At 35.7% G+C, this 20,850-nt stretch overlaps 3 protein-coding genes across 3 annotated transcripts; 1 reads left to right on the top strand and 2 right to left on the bottom strand.

Annotated features, from left to right (window-relative positions):
• Positions 1-4,203: 4,203 nt before the first annotated feature.
• Positions 4,204-5,826, top strand: LOTGIDRAFT_162139 (hypothetical protein; the record flags this gene model as incomplete). The annotated part of the gene is made up of 1 exon (XM_009058065.1): positions 4,204-5,826. One exon carries the CDS (start codon positions 4,204-4,206, stop codon positions 5,824-5,826), a length of 1,623 nt encoding a protein of 540 aa, XP_009056313.1.
• A 719-nt stretch (positions 5,827-6,545) lies between these two features.
• On the bottom strand, positions 6,546-9,068 carry LOTGIDRAFT_162138 (hypothetical protein; the record flags this gene model as incomplete). The annotated part of the gene is made up of 2 exons (XM_009058064.1): positions 6,546-7,252; positions 7,553-9,068. The coding sequence occupies 2 exons, from the start codon at positions 9,066-9,068 to the stop codon at positions 6,546-6,548; spliced, it is 2,223 nt and encodes a 740-aa protein (XP_009056312.1).
• Positions 9,069-9,821: 753 nt separating this feature from the next.
• Positions 9,822-19,190, bottom strand: LOTGIDRAFT_232842 (hypothetical protein). The gene is made up of 10 exons (XM_009058063.1): positions 19,110-19,190; positions 18,481-18,674; positions 17,722-17,780; positions 16,327-16,441; positions 15,790-15,924; positions 15,274-15,431; positions 12,282-12,318; positions 11,203-11,266; positions 10,974-11,014; positions 9,822-10,582 (listed from the first exon to the last, which is right to left on the bottom strand). Exons 1-10 carry the CDS (start codon positions 19,135-19,137, stop codon positions 10,079-10,081), a joined length of 1,335 nt encoding a protein of 444 aa, XP_009056311.1. The 5' UTR covers positions 19,138-19,190; the 3' UTR covers positions 9,822-10,078.
• Positions 19,191-20,850: the final 1,660 nt, after the last annotated feature.

Raw genomic sequence — 20,850 nt, 5'->3', positions numbered from 1 at the left:
ACTGTGTTTTAAAGGAATGACTTATATTTTTTTCTCGTCTATCTGTATTCAGGGTGGGGCTTTTGTTGAAGCTCCCGCCAATGTAATTACCAGATGGTCTTGGGTAGTGTACACTGTTTACAACGTAATAACAATTGCTAAATGTTATTTAAAGGCTTAATTTGGGTATGAATCGACAAAATATTGACGGAGTTTCAGATCTTAATTTACATGTACTGTAAATGCATTAAAAGTGGCTTGTGATTACAAGTAGGTTACTGTCGTTGTCACCTTTATATCAAATTGTTGTGAAGCGTTATATCCACATTGTTGGGTGAGTTCCAATCTGAGCACCATCCGACAAATATTTACGGAGTTAGGGCCCTTGATATACTGAAGACCTATCTGGTAAGTTTGTGTATCTTGCACGAATTGTTACTTATTTTTTGACGTAGCACGAAAAGTGTACAAATCAGCTTTTCAGCACATTGAAACGTGGTCTGGCTCTTTAAGAAGACGAGACCCATTTAATTCACAAACATTCCAAACTGAAGATAGTGGAATAATAAAAGAAAACGAACGACAGTTTTTACCCTATTTACGACACGGCATGTGTCTTAAACATGGCTTCTATGAATCATAAAACATATAAATTTTAATATACATGTATTGCTTTTGTAAACACTAATGTACAAAATCCTGTTTGATGTTTTGATGTTTTGTTGTTGTTGTTGTTGTTGTTGTTGTTGTTGTTGTTGTTGTTGTTGTTGTTGTTGTTGTTGTTGTTATTTACGTGGATTATTCTAGACACACATGGATTTGAAGGCTCAAATTTCTACGCAAAACGCTAAATCCCTACTTCCGCTTTGGGATAAAATACGTCGATTGGATAAGGATCTTGTACAAAGGGTTTACTGCATTTACAATCGCAGACTCGTGATATACTCCGTAAACAGAGAAAACTTGCTTAAAACAACGTTCTAAATGATAAATGGATTAACTGTCAATATAGTTAACACTTTATATGAAATCTTTGTCTGTCGCTGTCCATAGACTGCCATATTAAATTCCCAAGGCGGAATAAGGGAATCAGTGTGTTGCGCATTACAGATTACAGATTAGCTAAAAAAAATTCCCGTTTCGGAGACTAGGGTACCATTGTTTAAAAAAAGGGACGCATCTGTCCCTTTAAACACGATCTTAGGATGTTTCACGGTAAATCAGAGTGGTGGAAATAAAAATTTAGCGAACTTGAATACATACATGGACCGCGTCAACTAATTCATTTGCCACATGTTTCCATGTTAAACACGCAATTTAACCTTTTATAACTTTTTTCCGAAATCTCATTGAAAACTTTCCAATATATTACATGACAGCCTGTCCAAAAAATTTAATATATTATGACCATGAAAATCTTGAGCTTGTCAAATTGAAAGTAGACCACTACATTTTATCAACATCCGTTTTGACTGTCACTGTACATATCATAATCATCCCAAAATCATCATCGAATGAGAAAACTTCCTTTGTAAGTGCGAGGTGATAGTATTGAGCGTGAGGTCAACTCTACAGCCATCTTTACAATTTTAAGCTATTACGAACTTTGTACCATCGATTTCGTTTCACAGAAGTTTGTAAATGTAGCGATTTGATTGGATTGTACGTTAACGAATACAGTCAATCAGGGTCCTCACCAGAATGTATGTTAATAATAGTAACTGTATGTCGAAGGTAAATCGACTGTATTCGCTGGCGTACAATCCAATCAATTCTCTTCATTCCGTGATACAAGAAAGGTGGCTATTATAGTCAAGGTTTCTTAGTTACGTATCCAAATCTTACCTTACCCATCTTTCCTTTTAGACCTGATCAAATATAATGAACTAGCTTATCATGCATGTAATCCAATCCTACTATCAGAATACTTCTGTTATCTTCAATAACTCTTTCATACACTCTACTATAAGTGAAATTAAAAATATTTTTAAGCATAATTTACAACGTTATTAATCATGAATATTATAACCTCAAAATTAGATATGACATGTAATATATTTTGCTTAATGTTATTGTTTTTTTTTATTTATAAATGAATTCTAAAATCCACCATTACTTCATTACTTTTAAGTCCTGTACTCTTCTGCAAAATTCTGCGTAATTGTGCTTATAAAGACGGGCAACGGGCACTCTTTTGTCCAGGGATCTTTAGCACACGAGGCCCTCGGTTTTTATTGCCCCAAAGGAACGACAAGACGCCTTATCAGTCCGTCCGATCTGCATCACTGACGCGGGGAACCGGTTTGAAAAATCCCAAGGTATTATCTTGACCCATGACAGGATTGAACCCTGAACCTTCGGGTTAGCGGGCAAGCGTCTAACTCACTGAGCCACTGACTGCGGCCCTAATATCCCAGTTCAAGGGAGATTAGAATGCTGGGCCAAAGTCCATTGATATGACTTCAATTTATTATGACCGCTAATCCTATATTTGCTACCACAAGCAACTGATGATCGCTATGGTGTGGGGGCACCTTTATGACCACTAATCCTATATTTGCTACCACAAGTAACTGATGATCGCCATGGTGTGGGGGCACTTTTATGACCGCTAATCCTATATTTGCTACCACAAGCAACTGATGATCGCTATGGTGTGGGGGCACCTTTATGACCACTAATCCTATATTTGCTACCACAAGTAACTGATGATCACCATGGTGTGGGGGCACTTTTATGGCCGCTAATCTTATAGTCTATTCGCGACCATACGCAAGTGATGATCGCCATGGTGTGGGGGAACCTTTATGACCGCTAATCCTATATTTGCTACCATAAGCAACTGATGGTCGCTATGGCGTGAGGCCACCTTTATGACCGCTAATCCTATATTTGCTACCATAAGAAACCGATGTTCGCTATGGCGTGAGACCACCTTTATGACCGCTAGTCCTATATTTGCTACCACAAGTAACTGATGGTCGCTGCGGCGTGAGGCGAGTGATGATCGCTATGGTGTGGAGCACCTTTATGACCGATAGTCCAATACTTGCTACCAAACGCAACTGCTGGTCGCTATGGTATGAGGGCACCTTTAAACCTTTCAACAACAACGTAATATGAATCGCACCCCGCGACAAGTCATATGACTAAATTATGTGTTTGTGATGCAGTAACATGACATGAAGATTTATGATATAATTTTCTTCAACTATCACATTCTTGAGAAGTAAACGTGCAGGTAAGAACATGTTATAATTGTGAGTACATGTATATATTTGAATAAGGACAATCTTGAACTATGTACACATACGTTAAACCTTTGGAGTGATGCGAAAGAGCTCGTGATGACCTTGCGGTTTGCATACTTTGTTTTTTTTTTTTTTATAGAAACAGACTTTTTCTTGACTGTCAGCCCCAGTGGTATGTGGAAATTAGATCAATTAATTGCTAGATTAAAGGCCTGAACATACAGACTACGTTTTGCGGTGCGGCGTGCGACGCGCGTTTTTCGTACATAATTCCTCGAGGTGTTTTCATAAACATTCATACGCCGCGCTGCAGTCAATACCTCCAGAGTGAATTTTAGTACGGCACCGCTATACAGGGTGGGTCTAGGCAAATCAGTAGCCAGTTTCTAGTCGAGTCATTAACCCCGGTACATTCAAATTTAACCCAATTGGTTCTTCGACAAAATCGTGCCTGTTTCGCGGGGTTCTATTGGAATGACAAAAAAGGCACGCTGTGTTTCTGTCCAACATACCGCAAATGTAGACCGAACCGCAAACCGCAAACCGCAAACCCTATGTTCAGGCTTTAAGCCCCAACGACTGAAAAATTGCAGTCACCTTCAGTGCCGTTAACTACTCTCTGAAAAAACGATCCAGGTGTTATTATTTTATACAACAGATCCGATGCTTAAGATGCATTTAACGCCAGCCGATCTTAGATCATCTTTTGAAATGGTTTAATTTTCATATAGCAGCATTTACCAAGCAATGCAATTGACCTCATAAACCGTAAAATTGTATGGTCTATGACACTGGGATTGCCATTCCCTTTTGGCTAATTCACATAGCTGATTATGTTGATTTTGTCATGTCTTTCAGGTTTCGGGATGTAAATTATACCTTTAAAGCAGAGACCTAGTGCATGTAAAGAGTAACTTATATGTGAACATAATCAATTTGGCTGCATCTCTCTTGAAGCAAATCGAAAAACACTATGACCTCCTTAAATTCTGGTCAAACATTACCAGAGAGGTTAGAATACTGGGCCAAGGTACATCCAGATTCAGATGCCTTCGTTTTTATTGATAAAGATGGGTCAAGAACAGCATTAACATGTAAAGAGATCTTTGTTCACGCTACTGACTTTGCTAAGCATCTGAAAGGTCTTGGTTTAGATCCTGGAGATGTTATTTGTAGTTTGTTGCCAGATTCACCACATGGTATAATTGCCTTTTTTGGGATATTGTTGGCTGGTTGTGTTGTTTTTAATGGAAATCTTTCTTTAAAAGATGGTTCGTTCTTGATACAGAATCTGGTCAAAACCAAATGCCGCGCTTTAATTCTGTCCTCCGATGTAAATGAAGAACGTCGCTGTATATTTACCAAACTGTTTGAGGTACAAGATGGGAACAAAGTTTCATCAACAGTGTTGCCAGATTTAACCCATGTCGTGTTCCCTTGCAAAAACAAAAGTTTGGAATTTCTGTGGAGGAACCTAATCACAGAATCTGTTGATGACGTCATACGACATAATCCGAAAGCCGATGCAGTTATCTTACTATCTTCCGGGACAACTGGTATGTCTAAGTTAATTGTTCACCCAGGAACACTTTTCACAACTCTTTTGAAGGGAGTATATGGAAAGCATACAACCAAAATGATGAATTATCTATCACTTAGCTGGATGCCCGGGCTTCCATTCTTCTACCTTTCAACCGGCCAGACAAGAGTGTTCATTGATCAAAGCAAACCTCCACAACTCGACGGACTAATCCAATTAGTATACGAAATCATCATGAATGAGAGGTGTGACATCGTCTTAATCGGCCTGCCAGAACTGCTCGACTTGATCAAGATTTTAAAAACCAAACCCGATTTGCAGAACTGGCCACTAAAGTATTGTCATTTGGGTGGACGGCCTTTATCTAAATCATTTGTTGATACTGTTCTACCATATTTCCACTCAGTATGCAACGCCTATGGAACTTCAGAAACTAATGTAGTTTCCTTCGTGCAAATTGGAGATGGTAGGGAATTTGAAGATTTTAACGCCGGGCGACCTTGTACTGGAACTGAAGTTATAGTCAAGGATGCAAATAACCAAATTTTAGCCAAGGGAAAACGTGGAAATATTTTTGTGAAAACCAATTGGATGTTTAGTCGGTACTTTGGTGATGAGGCACTTACAAAGTCCGAATTCGACGAAAACGGATTTATAAACCTCCATGACCAAGGATACGTGAATGAAAATGAAGAATTGATAGTGTTTGGTCGCACGGCGGAAGTGATCGTCAGAGGCGAGGACTATTTTCACCCTGCATGGATTGAATCCATCATACGTTCATGCCCCGATGTTGATGACGTCATTGTTGTTCCGGTTCCGGATGATATATTGCAGAAGGAAATATGCGCATGTATAGTGCTAATTCCGGGTTCAGATAGCGACGACAAAAAGGTTAAAGAATTCTGCCAAAAGAATTTTGTTAGAGAAGACTATTCCAGTGTAGGAGCTTGTCCAAAATATGTTATTTTACTGGATAATATTCCTTTAAACAGCAACAGTAAACCTGATAGGAAAGCAGTTGAAAAGATGGCCGTTAAAAAGTTAAATTTGTGATTACTGTACGCTAGCCTCTATCATCCAGTCCTTCTTTGTCTACGTACAGCTTCGACGAAGTATTGTCGTGGCCGGTTGCTTAAAATCATTGTTATATTGTCGAGTCTACTGTGGCTATTGAATCTGATTGTTTGTGAATCCTTGGGAAAAATGAATTAAATAACTTAATTTTTATGACAATTTAATAAATATAAAATATAAAATATCAAATATAAACAAACAAAACTTGTGGACATTGTCTATTTTTTCGGTTGTAAACAAGTCGTTTGAGACTTGCAGAACGAATATGCTAAAATTGTGGTTATCTCCCTTGAAAGAGTCGTAATAATATAATGAAAAAACGTAAACTATATCCTCGTCGTAGACAGACAAAGTTCGTAAAAGATTGACATTGTGAAGACGTGGTAGATGCTGGTATATTCCAATTCTATAAAGGGCCTCAGATCGACTAATTCTAAACAAACATTTCACCAGGTGTCATCAATATAGGACAAGAGCTAAGTGACGTTGAGAATGTATACCAGTTATAAGTAAGTTACAATTTGAAGAATAAAAATTGGTGAAAATTAAAAACTAAAGTCTGGGTAATTCTGGGTAAATAATTTCTTTCTTACTCCACGCTTCAATGATCCCAAATTAGATGCTTGGATAAGAGCTAAAGGTCAGAATAATGCCAAATGATTCTTACAGCCATGGTGGACCTAAAAGCAAGCATATTATTATGGTACTGGTAGTTCTACCATTTGACCAAGTTTTCTCCAGAATAGACCATTGGTAGCACTATTTTCGTCCCATATAAGATAATCACCAGTCCGAGTTAATTTATGTATGATCTTGGTAACATTCAGTGAACAAATTTCTTCTAAAACGACCACAATGATAGCATTACTGTTACAATGTTCGTAGATGGATCTTTCTACGGCCATACAGGCTTCAAATTCACACCAGCAATCTTGAGCATAAGCATTAGATAAACATATAATAACACATTTACAACTATCCATATTCTCTAATGATTCACTCAAAGCCATCGAACCAACCGTAGCATCTCTACTCGGAAAGAAAACGTTGATTCCTTTATTTTCAAGTTCCATGATAATTTGGTAATAAACCGTATTGAAATTAGCATCAGCCGAACTAATATAAACGTTGTGGGTAAACTCCATTTTTCTGTTATTGGCACACTTACATCTACGGAAATTCAAGACGAAAAACATGTAACGTAATCGCCAACGATAACGATACACAACCGACATAATCAACATTAAAAAAATCGTCGCAATACAGGTACATTGAATAATTTCAGATGTTTCGTTTTTCAACATGCACGCTTTCTTGTTGATGTTAAAGTGATTTATTTGTTTCCATTTGCCTTTAGAACATTCATAGTTTTTTGGGTACAAATTCATTTTGTAGCGATTAGCATCTGCGAATTCAATAAACCACAATTAGTCACAATCACAAACAAATGGATTAAACGCAACATTGATGATATATAAATGATTTGTAAAACTTGGTGGAAAATCCTGTGCTTTAATGGTAGTTAATTTGTTACCATTCAAAAATAGTACTCTCAATTCTGTCAATTTGCTAAAATAACCATTCGGAATGAAATGAATTGCGGTATTGGACACATGAAGATCTTGCAGTTTGAGTAAATATTTAGGAATTGCGCTGGGTAAAAATAGAATTTCACTGTTACTTATATCGAGCCACATGAGCCTACCGACATGTCCAAATAGGTCATTCCAGTCCGTGTTTTTCATCGTAGTGAGGTAGTTACCGGAGATATCTAACCGTTGCAGGCTGGGACACAATCTTAGAATCGTGCTCACGTCGACTTGACGCCGATTGAAAACCAAACGGTTAAAGCGAATGTAAACTTTATGCAAAGTTGAGCTATTGAACGCATAGGGTTCAATGCTGTTTAAGCTCTCTGTTTTTTCCAAAGTTATTATTCGCAATGATTTAAATTCAGAGAAGGCATTGGTCGGTATACTTTGAATTCCCGTAGCTGAAATATTTAACAGTTGCAGACTATCCAAACAGTCTAGGCGGTCAGTATGTAATTTACGAATGCAGTTGTTATCCAGAAAAATCCAATATATTTTTGGGAGGGTTACTCCATCACGACAAAAATGTGGTATACGGGTTAGCTCGTTCCTAGATAAACTCAACGTTTCTAAAGTTTCCGAGTGTCCAACATTGATTTGACGAATGGAATTTAAAGAAAGGTCCAAATGTTTCAGCTTCTTCAAGGATTGAAATATCTCGGTAGTGGAAACATTCTTGATACTGTTATTTTTAACAGAGAAAGTCGAAAGGCGTGTATTGTTCAAATGTGGCATTGAATGATATGGAAGTTCCTTCAATTGCAACCCTTCCAGTATCAAATGTTCGAGCTGGGTTGAAATTCCACTAGTAAGATTTTCAATGGCTATATTAGAGATATGATTGACACTTACATTAAGAATCTTTAAAACTGTAAAATTTGACAGTGAACCGTTTTCTATGTATGAAATCTGGTTTTTAGAAATATCTAAACTTTTTAAACTTTTAGATAAAGTAGATATATTAGTTAAACTATCTTGATCTAATTTTTTTAAACTGTTTCCGCTCATATTCAGTGTCTTAGTTTCCAGTGGAACAATGGGAAAGAAAGTAAGGTTTTGTCTTGAACAGTCTGTAAATGTTCCATCTAAAGAGCAGAGACACACAGATTGATTGGTGGTGTTGTTCACACATGGTACTCTCAGTTCTGTCTCGTTGGTCTCTTTAGATTCTTCCAGGTAAATTATCTCATTGTCTTCATATATATTAGACTTTGACACATGATAGTATTCGTTGATCTTTGACACATCATATCCTTTGCGGTTTGACGTATCGTATTCTTCATCGTTTGACACATCAAATTCGTTAGCTTTTGACACAGTATACCCATATCCGTTTAACACATCAAGCCCTTTGCCCTTTAACACATCATATCCATCGTCGTTTGACACATCGTATCCTTTGTCGTTTGACACATCGTATCCTTTGTTGTTTGACAAATCGTATCCTTTGTCGTTTGACACTTCATTTGCATTAGAAAATCTTTTAGCGTTTGAAACACCATTTGCGTTAACGATTTTGATATAATTAAAGGAATGACTAGAATCATACAATCCTTCAGGATGTCCCAGACCAAAAACAAATACCTTAACCAGTAATGTAAAAATCTGTATTACGTTTGCATTATGCATATTGGTGCGTTTAATAGAGAAATTAAGGTCTATACACAATCCACCTGGTGCAATGCTGTAACATATATTCCATTATTTGAATATCTCTTGATCTTGGCGAGGAACAATCTAGACTTAGCGTAACTGTGTCGTTCTTTTCTATTTAATGCGGTTTACAACGGAAATTCTTACAGGTACTAGCGTTTCAATGGCATTCAATATCCTCTTAAAGATAAGGGTTTTCCTTAATTTGAAGGAAGTATGCACTTGAAAGTTATCTTGTTTGGACTAATAGATAGTATTAGACACGGAAGATGTCGTATGTGTGTTATTAGGTAAACACTACCAAAACCATTATTGGTTTAATATTAAATATTTTTTTGTAAATCCTGCTGTAGAAAATGTTATAAAATTGTACATGATTTCACAACCCTTTCTTGTTGTAAATATGATATATTATAACACACATGAATGACAAAGACTCGATATAGACCTGCTACTTTTGTGGTCGATTGGTCAACATGTTCAAAATAGTAGTATAAAAACCAACGGCCGGTTGTTCTTGGTCGTCCAAGGGGCCTCTTTTAACCTCTGCTAGTGGTGGCGGAATAAAAGCACCCATCTCATTCTATGACAATTATCATATCTTAAGACCATATCATAAGACATTTTTATACAAAATTGTTTATGACAATTATCATAGCATAAGACATTTTTATACAAATTTGTTAATGACAATTATCATGTCATAATACCATAGCATAAGACATTTCTATACAAAATTGTTTATGACAATTATCATAGCATAAGACATTTTTATACAAACTTGTTTATGACAATTTACATATCAAAAGACATTTTCATTATAGAATATAAGACAGTTTAAACAGAATCATCAACGATAAAATTGGTAAAATTGATTCGATACGATCAGCATGCAATGTTGTAGAGGTTTTGAAACGAATATCTTTTGGAATGCTTAAAAAGGTTAAAGTCAGTTTTCAATAATATCATCTTTTTGGTAAGCAACTTCATATAGATAATCTATCGGCATCATCATCTGCATGTTCATCTTCATCTTCTACTTCTCCATAAAACTGTAAAGCCGCTTCGGTTTCTTCGTCATATTGGTTATTAGTGGGGTCGTCAGTGTTTTGCAATACCGTTGTGTCAATTCCCGTGTTGTTAGTCATCTCGATATCGATATTATTAGCAAGATCTACATCCGAGGTGGTACATTCATTAAATGCTTGATTCACAGCTACGTCATTTTCTTCTGGATCGTCATGTTCACTATCTGAAGACGATGACTCTTCAGGAACGGGCTGATTAGGATTGTCTTCTTCGGAAGCCAGTTTCATATCGGATGCTTTATCGACAGCAGTGTGCTCTTCTTCATCACCATCTGCAGCAACGACACGCTGTTTTTCGGCCGTTTCTGCCTTCATCTCATCGTTCTGTTTATCCACAGGGTGCTGAGTTCCTTCTACTGTAATACACCCTGTTTTGGATTGTTTTCTACCAAAATCATTGCTCTGAAAAGAATCAGATGTTCAGTCAGGTCAGTCGTAGCTGGTAATCGGTAAAGATTGTGTCTCTTTCTGGACAAAATCCGCCTCGTGAGCACTCTGTATTGCGTTGCTCGTTTTTTAAAGAGCAGAAGCCAGTCTTTCGTTCATTCACTTAAAGGGACACAATAGTCTAAAATGTGATATATCTATAAATTTGAACGGCATCAGAGGAACTTATCAACTACCTAACCAACAGCACAGAATCAAACAATTGAACCATCTACCAACTACTACGACTACCAACAACTACTTAGTATGCGATATCAGCATCGGCTAGAAGCGAACATTAACTTGTCATCTACCTACCTAACTAGGTACTTATATTGACCACGAATATAGGTTTTATTCTGCTTACCTGTGTATTGCTGTAAATGCTTGGTACCATCGAGTTGCTATCTGAAATTTAATAAACAGGTAATAAACACTACGAATCATCAGGTGAGGAAAGGGGGGGGGGGCAAAATAGCTGATAGAGACTGATTTCAGCTTCAATTGAGAATTTGTTCTAATTTTGCAGGGGGGGGGGGGGGGGCGGGGTGGATTAGTTACAGGCTTGCTTCAACCATTCAGCCATTGAGTCTTACCTGTGACAAGATCTTTTGATTTCGCACTTAATCTCGGTAACTTTACACTTTCCGTTCTACTCCTCTGAATAAAAAAAAAACATCAAGATGCAATAGTACAATAGGATAGTAAGAGTTTCATTAACACCAAATTTAAGAGTGGACAAGTCCAAATTTGAATTTGAATTGAGATGCAGCATCTGGTTATTGAAGAAAAGTGTTCTAGTGAGAAACAGCAAGTGTGAACATCTAAAAGAATTAGACTCTAAAATTTCAATTTATGTATTATATTAAAAGCTATTCATGTGGGTAAAACCACTGCCCGTGAAAATGTATTAATACCAGGAAGTGACGCATAGAGTTATTTTCATATAACTCTATAATTGGGCGTCGTATTTAAGTTTCAAAAACTGATAAGGATATATACCTATAATATCTCTGAAAAGGTTCTGCTGAAAACGTAGTCTGAAACTGACTTCTGATAGACATTTTTGACCTTACTTATCGGCTATTATAGAGCGTGTTTATCATTGTACATGTATTCACTTTAAAGGGATTGAAAAGAGGTTTTCTATATGTGTTATATGAACAGCATCAATTTGCACCATTCCAATTTTCAAACAGACGTCTGCGGTTCCTGCAATTTCACTAAAAGTATGTGTTTGATGACGTCACTAATTACGAAGGGCCTTATATGATTAACCATATTTCATGATAAGTGACGTCATCAAACACTTAGTTTTAGTGGAATTACAAGGACCCTAGACGTCTGATTGAAAATTGGAATGGTGTAAATTTATGCTATCAGTGTCCCCAATGCACATAAAAGTTTTAGAAAATCTCTTCACAATCCCTTTAATCAACATTCATTTTCAAATTTTTGGGTTCCAGTTTTGTTAGGTGTGATTTTAATTACCTATGTTAACGCTCTAGCACAGAAATAGTCAATAAAGTGGTTTAAAACCCCCATACATTTATAGGTGTAAGAAACTAAAGTTTCTACCTCTACACAAAAGCAGATAAGAGTTTCGGACTAATACAGTAAGATTAGTAGTGAAAGTTAGCTGTTAGTAATAGGAAAAAGTACTTAAATGCCTTACACTTCTCAAAGCACTGATATTTCTGGATCGATTGTGTCTGTAATGGAAAGATGGGAAAAATCAAGATATGAAGAAGTTTTTACCACACGGCATCAGCAAAACCAACCCACCCAAAACTTTCTATCATATATATGTAACAGTTAAATCATGTGCCACGCTATGATGAAATTCTTAAAGAATAAACATCCGTTTAACCAATCATACCTTAGTCACAGAAACAGGATTTTTTTAGCTAGGCTAATCAGTAATAGTGTTCACAGCTCACCTTTGAAATTTGAGCCTGTGTACAGAATTATCCGTGTTTGGAAGTTAAAATGACTACTCGCCTTTTTTGATACGGCATAATATTGATAAGACATATATATAGAAAAAGTAAATGAAATTGAAAGGGATGATACTTTTTTCATGCAGTTATAGTAATTCTGAAGACTATATACATACATTCAAGACTCAAATTAACCTCCAAAAATGGTGAACATGGCCTTTGATAGAAATAAAATGGAATCAATATTGATTGGATGAAAAACAACTTCCAAGAAATAAACTGGTGTTATATAAAATGAATTTAATGATTATTTGAATTAAATAACAAATTCACTACAATAAAATTAAATAATTTTGATAATGGAAAAATGTACAAGAATAACGCATTGTAATTCAAATAAACTTAAAAAAAAAAAATACATACTAAATCAATTTGGATTATCAAGTATCTTTATATGGATGGTAAACTTATTCAATTTTGATTGCAAACATGATCAATTTAACCAATTTACATTGTAAACTGTACCAGTTTTCAGTGTAACTGAACCGATTTTTATTGTAAACTGTATACAACTGAAACAATTTTCATTGTAAACTCGAACTGAACCAATTTTCATTGCAAACTTAAACTGAACAAATTTTCATTGTAAACTGTACCAAATTTTCAATGTAAACTGAACCACTTTTCATTGTAAACTGTAACTGAACCGATTTAGTTTGTAAACTGTAACGGAGCCAATTTTCATTGTAAACTTAAACTGAACCAGTTTTCATTGTAAACTTTAACTGAACTAATTCTCATTGTAAACTGTACACATTTTTTATTGCAAACTGAACCAATTTTCATTGTAAACTGTACCAAATATTCAATGTACACTGAACCAGTTTTCAGTGTAAACTGAAAAAATTTTCATTAAAAACTGTACAATTTTTTTTATTGTAAACTGAACCAATTTTCTTTGTAGACTAAACCGGTTTTAAATGTATACTGAACAATTTTCATTACAAGCTTAAACTGAAACAATTTTCATTGTAAACTCAAACTGAACCAATTTTCATTGTAAACTTAAACTGAACCAATCTTCATTGTAAACTTAAACTGAACTAATTTTCATTGTAAACTGTAACTGAACCAATTTTCATTGTAAACTGTAACTGACCAATTTTCATTGTAAACTGTAACTGAACTAATTTTCATTGTAAACTGTAACTGAACTAATTCTCATTGTAAACTGTAACTGAACAAATTTTCATTGTAAACTGTACCAAGCGAAAACTGTACCAAGTTTTGCTGTAAACTGTACCAATTTTGGATGTAAACAATTTTAGCATACTGATTCATTGTAAAAGTACCAATATTGATGGCAAACTCTACTATTTTTGATTGTGATTGTAAACAAACATTTGACGGTAAAATCTACCGTCTTTCATTTGCAAATTTACCATTCGCATCTTGATTGGATTTGCATGTCCTGCATTAATGGATATAACTACTTTTCATGCAATGATGACTGTGGATGATGAGATGAAGTTTATGGTTGAGATGATCAGGATTTGTTGGAAAGGGGAATTTGTTTTCCTTTCAAACCTGTAACGGGTGATGGAGTTTTAGATTCACATTCACAAACATTGGGAGCCTTCTTACATAGTTGAAACCTATAGCATTGAAACCTATAGCATTGCTTCCTCACTGGGAATTGTTTAAACGTGAGATTTTCACTTAAATTGGCACTATTCAGTTCGAATCTTTGTTTCTTTTGAATTTGTAATATTTCCGTTGCTCTCGTTCGTTTGGGAACACTGCTCGTACATTTTTTATTCATCAAACTTGGACTGTCGGCTCTGAATGGCATGATGGCGTAGCTACCTACTGGAGCAGGGTGTGAGTTTAGAAAATCTGAATGTATCTGTTCCTCTCGCGAGCTTCTTCCTGCTTCGGGCTGTTTGTTTGTCTTGCTGAGCTCGATAAGAGCCGCGCCAACAGGAGGTGAACTGCCGTGATGAAGTAAATCGACGACTTTGACTGCTGCAGGGGATTCCCCATCGATGCCAGTATTAGCATTTGCGTTGCTTGATCCATCTTCTTGATTTTCGTGCGACTGGCCACCCATGTCCACATTAGAGCTATGTGGTGCAATTTGTTCTTCTGCATCATTAGAATCTTCTGAGATACTAGAAGAGAGTGGATAGACAGAAAAGAAAAATGTAAAATAAGAATCGAGAGGTTGAAAAGAAAGGAATGAATGGAAAAGTTCTAAAGGAGCAGGAAAAGATACTGGGTAGAAATTTAAATGAAATGAATGGAGTTTTACGTTTTATTATTCTGTGCCTTTTTTGGATAATGAAGACTACCAATGCCTTGCAGTGTATTATGAGTGAAATTATGAAAAAAAATTACACTATTTCAATTTCAAACGATTTTTAACGTGCACAGCCTGTAGCATGGAGCCTCGGTTTATTGTCCGATCCGAACGAATAGATGTGTTTTTTTTTTCACCTCAGCACCTGCAACCAGAATCCCTGACAGGGGAACCCGAGTCGAAAAATCCGAAAGTATTATCTGGACCTTCAGGTTAGTGAGTTAGCGTCTTACTTACTGAGCCACCTCGCCTTTCGATAGAAGTTTATGCAATCAACGTAGTTTCGGTCAACGCAAAGGTGATTGAACCACAAATCTAAATAATCTGATTAATGGCTGTCTGCTCCCTCTTTCCAAGATATTACTTACATCTCTCTGGCCTCTCGAAGTTCATTTCTGAGTTCGTGTCTAGCTAAAGACAATTCTTTAAGATGTTGTGTTTCACCATCAGGGATGCTATATCGGTTTTTCAGACCTAACGCTGCTCCATTTAGTATGTACATCTTATCTGTTCTATGCTTCACCAGCTGTAACACATTTTGATAAACATGGGATCCCTGTGACATTATTTTTATTCTGAGTGTAATCTATGATTTTTACCCCGGGTACAACCAAGTTAAACTATTTTGGTTAAGATCGACAGTGGCAGAGCCAAAGGGGGATAGAGAAGGCAGCTCCGCCCCTCCAACCCCCTCGCATCAAAAGCAAGTCTTTCGGACAGAAATCTCATAACAAGGTAAGAAATTCGGGCAATCTCAGATATTTCGCCCATTGGTTCTGCATACTCGCTTTTCCCCCCAAAGGCTAAAGACTTTGGGTATTGATTGTGTGATAATTATAATTTATCTATATGCTAACTGTAAGCATATGTATGACGAGGCTTACCTCTGAATGTCGTTTTGTTGCCCTACACTGAGCTTTAGCAGCCCATTCCTTATCTAATCTCAAAGCTTGATGACTATGATTCCAGACCACAGGTTTCTGATTGCTCATGTTTCTTCTTTCGGTCGGGGTGCAACTCTGAAATAGTGTACTATCAAATATTACTCTTGTATTCGATTCTTACCACAAAACAAAAATGTGACTACTGCAAACATATCCCTGCATCTAGTTATTTATATGGTCACATCAGAAGGAAAATTCATGGAATCAATTCGTGTTTCTTCATTGTAATCGTATTGTTAATAAAAAGGACAATAATTTGCATAACTATAAATGGCACTTTCAGTCCAGTTTTGTTGGTACAGACACTGACCAAGACCACTCTCCGACAATCGACGGTTCGATACGTAGCCAAGCGTCACCCGAAACTGATGAAAATGTGCAGAAATTTCAGATAAAATCATATAAATTGTAGCTTCTGTCACCTGCGCAGCCCCTATCCATAGTAATGTGAAAGCGTATAAAGACTCTAAAGCTTACCATGAAGAACTCCGGGTTTCTTTGGTAGCATTCTGGATTCCTAACATAAGCTGACGTGGCTCTGATTTTCAGCATTTTAACCATAGAATCTTCTTCAACGTTTTCTTCTGTGGATCTACAAAAATTTATTATCATTTACACTCAAAATTTTAGACAAAAGTTCCACATCCAATACGTTTTTTAAAGATTCCTAAAAAAAAACTGTACAAAACAAACTCAGAATTTCAATTAAATATCTCAAAGAAGTCTCAAAGTCTTTGATTAATCCAGATGAACACTTGAAAACCAATAAACTTCAGGCAAACGTCTTAAATCCAAAAAGATTCCAAAATTGTGCCTCATAATTCAATATGAAACTATATATCAAGGCTTTGGATTTCTCGAGAAACGCACTAGAAAACAGCTCAGAATTCCAGATAAATGTCTTAGTATTCAAAGATTAGTCCAATCTTATGCCTCAGATTTCATCACAACACAGGGTTTTAGTCCCTGGTTAATCGAAACAAACACATTTAAAAGCAAGATCAAAACTTGTCGAAAACGCCTCAAGTCTAAAAAGTTTCCAAAATTGTACCTAAAAATTTAATATAAGACTTGGTCGAGGCTTTGGGTTTCTCAAGAAACACAGAAGAAAACAAGCTCAGAATTCCAGATAAATGTCTCAATATTCAAAGAATAGTCCAAAATAATTATGCCTCAGAATTTATCACAAAACAAGGTCGAAGTCTAGATTAACATAAGAAAACCAGATCAAAACCTCTGGCAAACGTTTCCAAATATTCCGAAATTATGCCTCATAATTCAAGGACTGAAGAATAGCACATCGCAATAAGTACAAAACGAACATGGGGCGAATATTAAGTCTGTCGAGACTTTATAAATGGACTACGTCTATACACCATAAAATACTGATATTTATAGATATAGATATAAGAATATGTCATTAATCTTTATCTCATAAGTAAACCTACTTAAGAAAGTCGTTTTGTGACCTGACATTACTCTTCATAAGCCTATTGATAAAAACAACACCAATATCATGTATTGGTTAAAGTGGCAGTGTGTACCAATTTACAGGATATATATTCAAGAAACGGGTTTTACATGACACGCTTAGATTGGGTAAAAATACTAGCTTTGAACATGCTTTTGATAGAAAACTTGTTAGATTACAATCGAGACTAAAAATATCAGAAAACAAAAAAAAGATATGAAATTGTAATTGAAGATATACCAACGCATCGAATAAACAACTTGAAAAAGTTTGGTTTCATGGCCATTACGGTAGCCGTACTCTCCAATCGATTTTAGTTTTTCGATCATCGATCAAAATCGAGGGTCAATGCAATATAATTTGTCAATTTGGTTAAAAAGATCAGACTAAATTATACTTACGGACATGGACTGGTATTGTGTTTTCTGAGATCATGGACATTTTCATCTCGTAATGTTCCCTACAAGTAAAATATAATTCGGACTCAAGAGTCAAAAGATAAAAAATATTAATCGCTCTTTTTGTTGTCGATACATTTTCAATCGGACATCAATTGTTGCAGATCTGTTCACATAGAAAGTCGACCATGAACTTTTGGATACTTTTGGAACTTATCATGCTAACTAACAACTAACAAAACGATAGCCGTTCCCCCAGATAAATATAATTTGTTCATATTTACCCACCAATAACCTAGACGAACTATATAACAAGACATTGGAATGACGAAAAATGTTTATCTACGTTATATTTCGCTTCACGAAATGTTATCTGCTGCAACTTTGAGCCATTTGGTCTGCATAGTGTATCATCCATGTACAATGATCATTTTGCTTGTCTAATAATCTTTGGTTATATGCTCAAAGTGACGGGGATCTATGGGTTGCAAACCCAATCAATCCACTTTGTCTTGGAAATGGGATGTTAACTTGGCGTCTGGCCAATGCAAGCAACCTTACTAAGCCTAGACGCTGGTATTCTTCAGTATGAAGACTCCCGCGACTCGCATCTAATTCAAAGGAGCTGATTTCATGCCGGTAAAGCATGTTTTGGAGGTGCAATTCTCATTAGAACAGCTGGTCAGTGGTCTTAAGATATAGGTATAATCAAATATCCTCAGCTGCTTTGATCGCGGTTAACCTTATACAATGAGAACTTACATTTCTTGGAGATGTGTTGTAATGAAAATTATAAAATTCTAACGGCAGTAGATCGGAATCTTGTTCGGGTCCTTTAAGTTTACCGGAGCTGAAAGCGGGTCGTTTGTTGATTTTACCACGAACGCTAGTTTTTTTTACGGTTGGGGTACCAACATTCAACAACTGTTTATAAATTCTTTCACTCGTTTCCGGCGCTGAAATGTAAAATAGTTATTTAAATGGTTGTTCTTTAACAATTATTACAGTCACTTGCTGTATATGAATATGAATTACAACAGTGTATCTCACACTGTTGACGAGTGTTTCGGATTTAAAATCGTCATCAAGGCAGCTGATTTGAAGATAGGGTTAATTATCCAACATAAACGCATAAAAACCTGAGATAAATTGAAATTGATAATAATTTTAATTGTTCATTATCGTAGCCTACAACACCATTTTTTTCTCAATGTATTGTAGAATTGACTCACAGCTCGACCTTGAACTTCAGACTACAAACTCGATCGATTTTCAATAAGTCTCAATAACAACTGATCGATATTGGATCAAAATTTGCTAAATAGCTCTTTAAATCTATAATATGGGACTCTATCTAACTAGTCACGAAAAGCATGTCGTTGTTTACTCACCCAGGCCGGAATTAAAAGGTTTGGACATTTCCCGAAATATATCAGAAGTTCAGCAAAATTGGTTTACATGATCAATTAAGTCGATCTCCCTATTGAAAGTGAAGTGGTGTTTATAAAATTGACATTTTCTATTGTGACGTATAGTAACGACGTTACCACAATAAATAGTGGGAGAAGTCATTTCTCCTTTTCACGCCATGCCTGTAGGATTTGAGACGGCGTGTCAAATTCATTTGCTATTACTTATATTAGACTGTCATGTAGTTATTAAGCCAATAAATATATCATTCGAACCATTGTTAGTGACACGATATCAATGAGCCGCCATTGATCGCCAATGTAGTGAGGGTCTAATATTGATAAAGGATGCCTATGTATGGCAACAAGTTTGTTTTGTTTTTTTTTGGACCAAAAATTACTACTTAATATAGTCTATGTATGCCCACATGACTTGAAATCTTTCACCTACAAACGAATGACATGTTAGCTCAGCCATCTTTTATATTGGCGACCTCAGGAGTGTGGGTAAGAGGGGCTGGCATAGAAAGGATGGGACAATAAACCTAGGCTCTGTATGCAACAGGCTGTGCTCGTAAAAAAAATCCCTCGACAGTTGGAAATCTACTATTTTTTTTTTCAAAATTTAATCTTATTTATAATTGTCATGCATAATGTGTTTTTAATGGATTTATTGACATTCTCCACAGGAAATAACATAACATAACTATTGAAAGGAAATATGCTATATATCCTTCATGAGCACATTCTTCCGTTATGTATGTCATTGGTATTATCTCCAAGCATCTCATCCAAGGCCTGTTTGAGATGGGAAGGGACACCTAAGCAACTTACTTAATATTGTAATAATGGTAATCGTAAATGAACCAGAAGCCTTATTTTTATTCTGAGAAGTGATACAGACAGCTGAAATTCAGATCTAGTAACTTGGAAAACTAATTATTTCGATAATTATGTGACCCTTTAATAAATAAAAAATACGAAGAAATTTTGTACAAAACCTTTTATTAATTACATATGTAAATGCTTTAGTTAAAAGGTAGGCAAAAAAAAACTCTTTGGTGCATATTCAATATGCCAATAAAACAGCTTCATCATTAATATCTTTATAACCTCAACTACAGGTTTGAATATAACTTTAACAACCTCCTTTGATAAATTATTCAAATGAATTATGTATGAAGTAAAAAAAATAAACTTATTGTTTGGATGGAAGCATTATATTGCAGATTATATATGCCTTGAAAGTTTTATCAGGGTCCCATGGGTGTTGATATGCAGTTAAAATGAAAAAGGACCATTTCATCCGAAACTTTTTTATTTAAAAAAGATTGCTCCCTCTTTGACACTACAGGAAATGATAAATGTGTGCACAAAGGGGGAGACAATTTTAAAACAATATTTTCTTCAGCTGGCACACACTCCCCCTTTAAATGAATATATCCCTTAAAGGTATACTACCTCTTAGAATGACCAAAAAAAAATGACATTTTCAAACTTTCAAAATGAGACTTTTTTTTCATCAGTGGACTTACCATAACTATACAACAGAATCCCTCTATAATCCAATATATCCATAAAATTAAGTAATAATTCATTAAACTAAGTAATTTTGAAACATGCTTAGAAGAGTTTATATAGTTAAATGGATATATTGTCTTATATAGAGATTCTATTCTTTAGTCATGGCATCTGGTAAGTTCAACTGATGAATATATACACT

The sequence above is a fragment of the Lottia gigantea genome (genome assembly GCF_000327385.1).
Source record: "Lottia gigantea unplaced genomic scaffold LOTGIsca_32, whole genome shotgun sequence".
In the NCBI taxonomy this organism is placed as follows: Eukaryota; Metazoa; Mollusca; class Gastropoda; family Lottiidae; genus Lottia; species Lottia gigantea.
This window is presented reverse-complemented; position numbering and strand designations above follow the sequence as displayed.